The following is a 9,917-nucleotide window of genomic DNA, read 5'->3' on the forward strand; positions in this document are numbered from 1 at the left end:
TTTGTATTGAATTTAATGGTTGATTGGAATACATTTTCATATCCAATAGGGTTACCTTAGAACTGCTAGCTAGTTTAGATTTATTCTCATCATTCACGATTTCATGTTTTATTGTAGATATTTTAATTTTTGGTATATTATAGTATCCATTGTTGCTTATAGGAACTTATTACAAATCAACTACAAAGAATGGCAGAACTGGATCCATTTTCTAATTTTTCAGAATAAAGAATGGCAAATTAATTGAGGTGAAGAAAGTAAGGGGTAAGTTTCTCCCGTCGGTCACCCTATGTCTAATTTGAATGTTTAAAAGTGTATCATATAATAAACATTTTGTTTTTATACGAATTCTCATATGTTTTGATGTTTGAACTGTATCATACTACAAACAGTCAAACATTTTGTTTCTCTTCTCATAAGGACCCTTGTAAGTCATATGAGTGGATCACTTTTTTTTTGATATTTTACCATAACATTAAAATTATTATCACATGCTTGATGACTTTGTTTTCATTGCATTGATTGATGATGATGAAGCCTTTGGCAAGACTCCGTTGATGATCAAACATTTTAGTTACATATTTGAACCACATATGGTACCAAATATCAATAGAAATTTTATTGAAAAATATGTAAAATCATCAGGAAGGGAATATGATATACCATATAATATTATCCAAATAATTTCCCCAAAGACAATATCAAAATGTAAACATATATCACATTGATTACTCAAGATAAAGACATTTTAGGTTTAAAAATGTAAAGAGTTTTAGAAAGCACTCCCCTATCATCCAACCAAGCCAAATATATTATGTTAGAAATAATAAGCATCAGCTTATTATAGAAAAAATGGCTAAATGGGGTAAACGAACAAGCAAACATCCATAATCAGAAAGGCTTAAAAGAATATGAGCTTTTGGGTAAATCATGTCGAATGTTGAATCGAATGGTTCCAACCTCTTAAAAGGCTTTTGATTCGTTTAGAAGTCATTGAAATCTATATGAAACACACCGAATCCTGATGGATTTATGTGGCATCTGTAACGTCCGGTTCCTGGTATGTATTTTAAATCAAATTATTCATTTTTGCAAAGGGACTCGACGACTTGGAGGCCCCAAACTCGTCGAGTAGGAATGGAATTTGGACGCGAGACTTGAAGCCTACTCGACGAGTAAGGCTTGACAGAGTGAAACCCTAATTTCAGGGTTTTGCACCCTATTTAAACACCTTAACCTCCAAAGGTTAGCTTTATTTGCAGCCTCCGTCACCCCAAGCCCTAGCCACAAAACCCTAATCCACTTTTGAGTGTTTTGAGCCATTTTTGTGTGTTCTTTGTGAATTTGAAGAAGAGGATTCTTGAGAAGGAGCAAGGACCTGAAGGAGAAGAGTAGATCCAGAAGTTGAGCTCCATTTCTGGTTCATTAGAGGTAAAAAGATCCTAACTTGTCCATTGAATGCTTAGATCTCTTCATCTCCACTTTTGTTAAGTTTTTGGCCCAAGAAGCATGGAGGGATTTCATGGCATAAAGGTGCAAACTTTATGTGTAACATCCGGACTTTCATGTATATTATTGTGTGTTTAATTTTTGAGGTTTATGGAGTGACTCGACGAGTTGTGAGTCCAACTCGTCAAGTAGAGTCGAGTAAGGATTAATGAATGGACTCGACGATTCAGAGAGCCGACTCGTCGAGTAGGTGCTGGGCAGAGAAACCCTAATTTCCCGGGGTTGGGGCCTATATAAGGGAACTTATACCCCCATTTCTGCCTCACCAGCTGCCTAACCCTTCGGTGTGAAACCCTAAGCGAGTGTAGTGATCTAAGAGAGTCTCCAAGCTAGCCTTGAAGGATTTTAGTGCATCTTTGAGGAGGAAGAGGAGTTTATTCAGCAAGAAACAAGAAGGAGTTGTTGGGGTTCATGCCATTTTGTCCAGAGCTTCAAGAGGAAGGTAAAAAGCTTGAACCTTTCCCCTTTATTTGGTTAGATCTCATGAGTTAAGAAGTTAGGGTTTTCATCACATATTATTTAGGACTTCAAGAATACTAAGTTATCTAGAGGTTTAAACCTTAGATCTGGACTTTGTGAGGTCCCTAGAGCCTAAAATTCCCAACTTTATTCATCAATATGAGGAGTATGGTGTTTAACACCTTATGAGAACATGTATTTTGTCTGTAGCAGTTCCTACAGAAGGAGGACCATCAAAGCATGATATGGATGAATCAAGACCGAAAAAGCCTGTCGATCCTTTCAAATCACCTTACAAATGCAGGATAGAGACAAAAAACCTAAGTTGACACTTTAGAAGAGTATTGCTTGTGCATGGTTGCTCAACTTGCAATGAGATACATCATAAGTAACTTTATTTTGTAGACATATTCATATATGATTATTATATAAATAATAATATATGACATTTTGATTATATATTTGTAGAGATGTGGTTATCGAGAAAAAATATGGTCAGGTAACACAAAGAGAATTTATGGAAAGTATATATGGAAACAAAGAGATTTTTTCAGAAGTTTTAGACACTTGGGCAAGCTGGGGCCCCGATACATTGGTCCTTTCAAAGTGATTGCCAGGGTTGGTAGGGTAACCTATCGATTAGAGTTACCAGCAGAGTTGAGCCAGATTCATAGCACCTTCCACATGTCTCAGTTGATGAAGTGTGTAGCCGATGAAACGGTAGTGGTACCCTTAGAGGATATTCAGGTGGATGCGAGTCTGAATTATATCGGGAGGCCGATTGCGATTTTGGATCGGAAAGTGAAGGTTTTGAGAAACAAAGAGGTGCCCCTAGTTCAGGTCCAGGGGCAACATCGGAAGGGGTCCAAGTGTACTTGGGAGCCGGAGTCCGAGATGCGCGAGCAGTATCCAGAGTTGTTTTCAGAGCCTGACTTCGAGGGCGAAGTCTGATTCTAGTGGGGGAGAATTGTAACATCCCAACTCCCAAGTATTTCTTTCATTTATTATTATAATTTATTATTAGGACTTCATGAGTGACTCGATGATTTGTGAGCCTAACTCGTCGAGTAGAGTCCAATTTGGTCACGTGGGTTTAATGATCGACTCGACGAGTCAAAGAGCTGACTCGCCAAGTTGGCGCTATGAGGTGAAACCCTAAATCTCCGGGGTTGGGGCCTATTTAAGAGAACTTTTGTTCTCATTTCCGCCTCACCAGCTGCCCAACTCCCCTGTGTGAAACCCTAAATGTTTGTAGTGAGCTAAGAGAGTTATAGAGCTAATCTTTGAGTATTCTAGTGCATCTTTTGAGGAGAAGATGAGATTATCCATCAAGGAACGAGGAGAGATTGTTGGATCTAGTGTTATATCGACCAGAGCTTTTGTGGAAGGTAAAAAGCCTACACCTTTCTCATCTTATTGGTTAGATCTCATGATTATGGAAGTTAGGGCTTTTACCACCTTTTGTTGGGACATTGAGTGCATTGAGTCTATCAGAAGGTATAGACTTCAGATCTGGACCTTGTGAGGTCCATAGAGTCTAAAGGTCCCAACTTTATTCATCCATATAAGAGTTTGGTGCTTAAACACCCTTGTTAGAGTTGTATTGGCATTTTGGAGCAAAATATGCCATACATGAACGTAAAGATTGAAGCTTTACGTGACATTCGAGCCTTGGGAGCCTAGATCTAGGGTGTGGAGTAGTAGATCTGCTTTAAAACGTTTGAATGAGAATTTAGACTGAAGGGACTCGCCAAGTCAACGAGCTGACTCGACGAGTCGGCTAGGGTTTTCCCCGATGAGTCTAGATAAGGGTGACTCGGCGAGTTGATGAGACAACTCGACGAGTTAATTTGGGTTTTCGCAACATTCTGAGGAACAGCAGGGACTCGGCGAGTCACTTAGGTGCACTCGGCGAGTTGGGTCAACATGGGCAGTTGACTCGAGTGTTGACTTCTATTGACTTTAGGGTTTGGTCAAGACAGGGTTTATGGGGGCCGTGGAGGGGGTAAAATGGTCTTTTACCCATCTCAAGAGTTAGAAAGAGTTTAGCGTGATTTATATGACATTGTGATCTTTATGAGTTAATTAGAGATGCTTATTACATGTAGGTGGAGATTAGACTGTTCGAGGGGTATCCAGTTTTCTTTGCTTACTTATGAGGTGAGTCTTCTCACTATACTTACCATAAGTGGTATCTATGTGTGACCGGAGGGTCTTTTGTGCTTATTTAAGTTACGTCATATTAGGCATTTTGTATGTGTGATGTATATGCTATATTCTGTGTTGTACTGAGATAGTACCCGAGGGTCCAAACCGAGTTATGGGACCGGAGGGTTCCATTGAGACAAGATCGGAGGGTCCAAACCGAGTTGTGAGACCGGAGGGTCCTCACTAAGACACACGACCAGAGGGTCCACACCGAAACGCATGAGACCGCTGGGTCCATGCCGAGTTATAGCCATGAGAGGCTTATTATTGTGTATGTGGTATTTTGGGGAACTCGTTAAGCTTTGTGCTTACCGTGTTGTGTGATGTGTGTTTCAAGTACTTCTTAGGATCGCGGGAAAGCGCCAACATGATTGTACACACCTGTTCGAGATTTTGTTGAGAATTCTGGGATTTGACTTTTATGTGTGGATTTATGTTGACATTTGAGACACTTGTGGTTTTATGAAATATAATATGTGAGTTTTACGTGTTTTAAAAATGAAAATTTTTTGTTTGAAAATTTACGGTGTTACAAGTAGTTTATATAATATTTGTTTAATCTTTAAAATTGAATAGTATAAATTATTAAACATAAAGAGCCGTTTGAAAAGAAATTATTAAACATAAAGAACAACATTATTATGCATGAACAGGTTAATAATTCTTACTTGTATATCAAAAATCGGATACGTATAATTTCTATCCTGAATTTCAGTATTATCTATAAATCTTCTCATGAAAATCACACCATCTCCCCCTCTTTCGCCATTATAGTTGCCGTTAAAGTCGTCTATCCCAATGGTTGGAAGTTTTGAAAGAGGAGATGGTTGGAGAGTTTAATATTGTTTATTGTGATATTATATGACAGTTTTTAAGTCATACACATAAATAAGTTAATGCTACCATTGAACGTCAAAAAAACATTTGGATATTGGTAAGTTTGTTTGACTCCTCTTATCATTATTCATGATGTTAATAAGAATATGTAAGGAAAAAAATGGTAAATCTTTTTTTTCTTTTCATGATGTTCATAATAATACGCAAGGACAAAAATGGTAAATATTTTTTCTTCTTTCATGTTAATGTATGATGCAGTCACAAAAAGAAACCAAAAACAAAACAAAGGTGAGTGGTTGTGATAGATGGGTGTGTAGATTGTAATTGGTAGCTTTAAGGTGTTGTTTGTTTTTTTGAAGTCAAAATGTCTGCAGTCTGCGGACCACATCTGCAAGCCTCTGCGGCAGAAGAGGTGGACCAAATGTCTGCAGTCTGCAATAAGAAGACTGTTTGTTTTTAACGTCTGCGGGATGTTAAAATAAATTGATTTTTTAAACTTAATTTCATGTCATAAACATTAAAAATACATTTTTAACAAAAAAAAGAAAGAAAAAAAAACTGCACGGTGGCCCATGTTTTTTTTTTTTTTTGGTTTAGGTTAAAATGAGGTCTGAAGACCTTTGAAGACAGTGGCCCATGTCTGCGCCAGGAAGACCTCGCGCAGACGTTTTCTGATCTGCGCACTTCCAAAAAGCAAACAATCTGCGAGGGCATATGTCTGCGCGTTGTCTGTGCGGCGCAGACAAAAGTGGTTGCGCAGATCTTCACACAAAAAACAACCAGCCCCTAAGTGGGAGTATGTGACTTTCTTGCAAATTTTTAGATGGATCAAATGAATCAGAGACTACAAATAAAAAATGAAATAGTTGTACCTCTAATACCATAAGTAACTAAAATCCATTGTTAAACATATGAGAAAGCGTCCATGTCCTTTTTTATAAATCGGTTATCTAGTTACTTCTAATTGATGATTTAATGTGGTTTCTATATACTAGATTTTGACCATAGGATGTTACTTTCAATAATAAATAGAATCTTTTACAAGAAGCATTGATTATTCAAATAGTAGGAACTGTTTGGAGGCCATAGTTGTTACCCATCTGTTAGTTTATACTTTATAGCATATTGTGAAGTGAAATGATTATGAATGAAAGTTTTTTCTAACGGATCATGCTCTTCAAACAATTTCTATTGTTAGAGTATGGGTTTTCCTATTTTAAAGTCATTGTACAAGTTAAAATCAAGCTTTTAGAAAATTATAAAGGATCATCACTCAACTAGTCAACTCCCTTTCTTAAGGGATACAGACATGTTTTGTTGAAAATTAGTGGAGGTGATTAAAACGGTTAAACTAATGTACTTGATTATTATGGTTTTCTAATCTGATATAAACAAATAGTCAAAGTTGGTTGACGAAATTCAAGTGATTCCAAAAAGATGAGTATCCAACAGCTCCTAATTTGTTCCAAACTTTCAAACTTTAGAAACGAGAATAAAAAGTTTTATACTTTGACGAAAACCAATACGTCCCTGCATATATTATTAATACGTAGTGTTTGAAAAACTGACAACCATGCTCCTTATAATTTGATTTTATACTGCTAGTAATATATTATACTCCATTGTTTTATAATTTGAAGATAGTGAACAGGGGAGCTCCGATCCCAATCGACATGGCCAAGGTGGTTGGTGGGATGACAAAGGTTTTGAGGCTGAATGTTTTGTTTTTAATCTTGGAATTGGAGAATAGAGTTTGAGTAGACCAGATAACTGAATAATTTGATGTCAATGCACTCTCTTACGCCAAAGTGGAACCAGGTCCCTCGATCATCTTGGGGAGTCTTCCACAGTCAGTTGCTCCTACGATCACCGAAACTCATTTCCCCTGCATCTGTATGCCTGATATTCACTCTTTCGACCACCAATCTCATTCAAGACTATATCCGCGATGGAAACATAAACGCTGCTCGCAAGCTGTTTGATGAAAATCCCGCATCTTGTAATACTGTCGCTTGGAACTCCATGATCACTGGCCACATCAGACACAACCAGATGCAGTCCGCTCATGACCTATTCGATAAAATGCCCATGAGAGATGTCGTTTCATGGAATACCATGCTGTCCGGTTTGAACAAGATCAAAGATCCACACAAACTCCACCAACTGTTCTTGCAAATGAACAGAGCTGGGGAAAGGCCCAACCAATTCACATTTTCAACCATAATCAGCGGTTTCTTGAACACGTTTCATGTCTTGGTTCCGCAGCTTCATTCTCTCATTCTTCACTTAGGCCTTCATTCCAATGTCTTCGTGGGGTCAGCATTGATGAGGGGATATACCCATTTAATGGATCGTTCTAGCCTGTGTCGTGTGTTTGATGACATCCATACAAAAGATACCAGTACATGGAACGCATTGCTAGTAGGTTACATGGATTTGGGCTTCATAGCCGAGGCACAGATGACCTTTGACATGATGCCTGAAGTTAACATCATTTCCTGGACCACCTTAGTTGATGGGTACATCAAAAACAGAAATATCAACCAAGCACGCCGCATGTTCGACAAAATGCCACAAAAGAACGTTGTCTCCTGGACTGCAATGATCAAAGGGTATGTCCAACAAGAAAACTACACCAATGCCATACAACTATTCATCTCAATGCTAAATTCCAACACGTCTCCCAACCATTTCACCTTTTCAACTCTCCTAGACGCATGTGCAGGTTGCTCCAAGTTTCTCCTTGGAAACCAGCTTCACTCATGCATTTTAAAATCTGGATTATGTCAAGAACTCGTCCTCTCAACCTCCCTCATTGACATGTACACCAAATGTGGGGACATCAAATCTGCATTCACCATATTCGACTCCATGAAAACCAAGAACACAGTTTCATGGAACTCCATCATTGGAGGCTATGCAAGGCATGGATTGGCACACCAAGCTTTATCCGAATTCAAGAAAATGACTGAAAGTGGTATGAAGCCTGATCATGTGACTTACATCAATGTACTATCGGCTTGTGTGCATGGAGGGCTTGTTGAAGAAGGCGAACACCATTTTCACTCAATGGTGGAAAGATATGGAATTGAAGCAGAGATGAAGCATTATACTTGCATGGTGGATTTATATGGGAAAGCAGGTGAAGTTGATAAGGCAGTGAGATTGGTGAAGGAGATGCCTTTTGAACCTGATGTGGGTGTGTGGGGTGCATTGCTTGCTGGTTGTGGATTGCATTCATGTTATGAGGTTGTAAATGGGCTTGAAAATTTAGGAAGAGACTATTCCAGTATTTATAATATGTTAATAAAGATACATAGTGAAAAGGGGTCGTGGAGTCGTGCGATTGAGATGAGGGACATGGGGATTAAAAGAGGTGTTAAGAAGCAAAAGGCTGGTAGCTGGGTTGAGTTTTCCATTGGTGCCAGCTAAAAAAAACATGATAAGAAATAATTGTATATATTTTCTTTCAAAAGGTTTTACTTCATAATCATTTGCTTTTTTAGTAAACCCTAGTCATCTTGTAACATTAATATGATTTGCAGTCTATGGTGGAAGCCTTGAAGCAACAAGTTTACAAAGATTTGGAGGGGATGTTACCAGTGGAAGATCTATTATTGGTTGCAACACCGGTGCTTGCTTGCAACCAATCTTCATGGTGACCTTAGACATTAAAATTTACACTAAAGCGGTTTTATTATTTTGCAACCATATGAAAACATATTTTAATATTATAAATTCTAATATAATAATTATAATAGTTATAAAAAATAACAAACCAACTAAAATACTATTATTTTAATAAAAAGAAGGTTTGTGTGATGAATAATATTCCACAAAATATGAAGGATATTATTCAAACTTTTTTTTTGTGATGAATAATGCTCCACCAATTAGATCCTATTATTTTGGTATTGAGTTTAATGGTTGGTTGAAATATGTCGGGTTAACTAGATTTATGATCCGCGATATAAAAAATATATAAACTTTTATAGAACTTTTGAAATGAATTTATTAAATTCTTGAATACATATATTAAAAAAAAAATTAATATCATAAAACAAAATATAACATGACTTGAAGATTAAACCAGTTAGTTTAAACAAGGTTTCCTTTTCCGGTGGTTCTCGCTATCACGAACTCTAGCTCACCGCCCCACTCTTCCAATTAACCACGACTGAATGATGCATCTTCTTGCATCTCCAATTACCGCACATATTAGAAGGAAGTTACCCAAATGAAACCGACAAGTAAAGGAGATCGATTGAGAGGGAGATACTAAGAGGAGAAGACGGAAAACAGGATGAAGCCACAACCTATGTCGCTGATGGCTGGTGCTCAATGACTTCTTGAAGATATTCGATTCAAGCCTTATAAACCAACAGTTCTTAACATATTTTTTTTGGTCTATATATTTATTTCTTTCTATTTTTTCGAATTTACTTTTTTCATATATTAATTTTTTGACTATGCATATTAACTGTTTGATAAAATGTCTCAACGAACAAACACAACTTAAAGTGTGCTTTGTGGTTGTAATAGATCGTTAAGGTTCATAAAAATATATATATGGTGTATTGTAGGGAGTAGGTGCAACAGTATATGTTTATGGGGTCTTAAGTTATTTGAAATTCCATTTCCCTGATAATTTTTTATATTTGTTTTCGCATTTATGTTTTATTTTATAGTTGTTCATGCTTCTTGGAATCTCCTAGCTCTTCCGAATGTAAGGGAATGTATACGTCTTTCTTTTTTAATAACACACGATAATAATTTCAAGTATCTACTTTGTTATATGCTTTGTATTTTAAACATCTTGATTTGCTATCAGGATCCTCAATTCGGGTATTGAAAAACATGAGGAAGACCAAGAACTTGAATCCCTCTTCCAATCAGATGAGCAA

At 37.2% G+C, this 9,917-nt stretch overlaps 1 protein-coding gene across 2 annotated transcripts; it reads left to right on the forward strand.

Moving 5' to 3' along the window:
* The first annotated feature begins 6,465 nt into the window (after nucleotides 1–6,465).
* LOC145053797 (pentatricopeptide repeat-containing protein At2g22410, mitochondrial-like) lies at nucleotides 6,466–9,670 on the forward strand. 2 transcript variants are annotated; one of them, XM_079001901.1, is made up of 2 exons: nucleotides 6,466–8,489; nucleotides 8,559–9,670. In XM_079001901.1, exon 1 carries the CDS (start codon nucleotides 6,796–6,798, stop codon nucleotides 8,443–8,445), a length of 1,650 nt encoding a protein of 549 aa, XP_078858027.1. In that variant the 5' UTR covers nucleotides 6,466–6,795; the 3' UTR covers nucleotides 8,446–8,489; nucleotides 8,559–9,670. The 2 variants fall into 2 exon arrangements, with proteins under 2 accessions (XP_078858027.1, XP_078858026.1); XM_079001900.1 differs by having other exon boundaries at nucleotides 6,467–8,468.
* Nucleotides 9,671–9,917: the final 247 nt, after the last annotated feature.

The sequence above is a fragment of the Lactuca serriola genome, chromosome 5 (assembly GCF_051521515.1).
Source record: "Lactuca serriola cultivar US96UC23 chromosome 5, Lser_US96UC23_V15, whole genome shotgun sequence".
Classification (NCBI taxonomy): Eukaryota; Viridiplantae; Streptophyta; class Magnoliopsida; order Asterales; family Asteraceae; genus Lactuca; species Lactuca serriola.

Coding starts and splice junctions, on each gene's coding strand:
- LOC145053797 (XM_079001901.1), top strand. CDS start 6,796: ATGTCAATGCACTCTCTTACGCCAAAGTGGAACCAGGTCCCTCGATCA.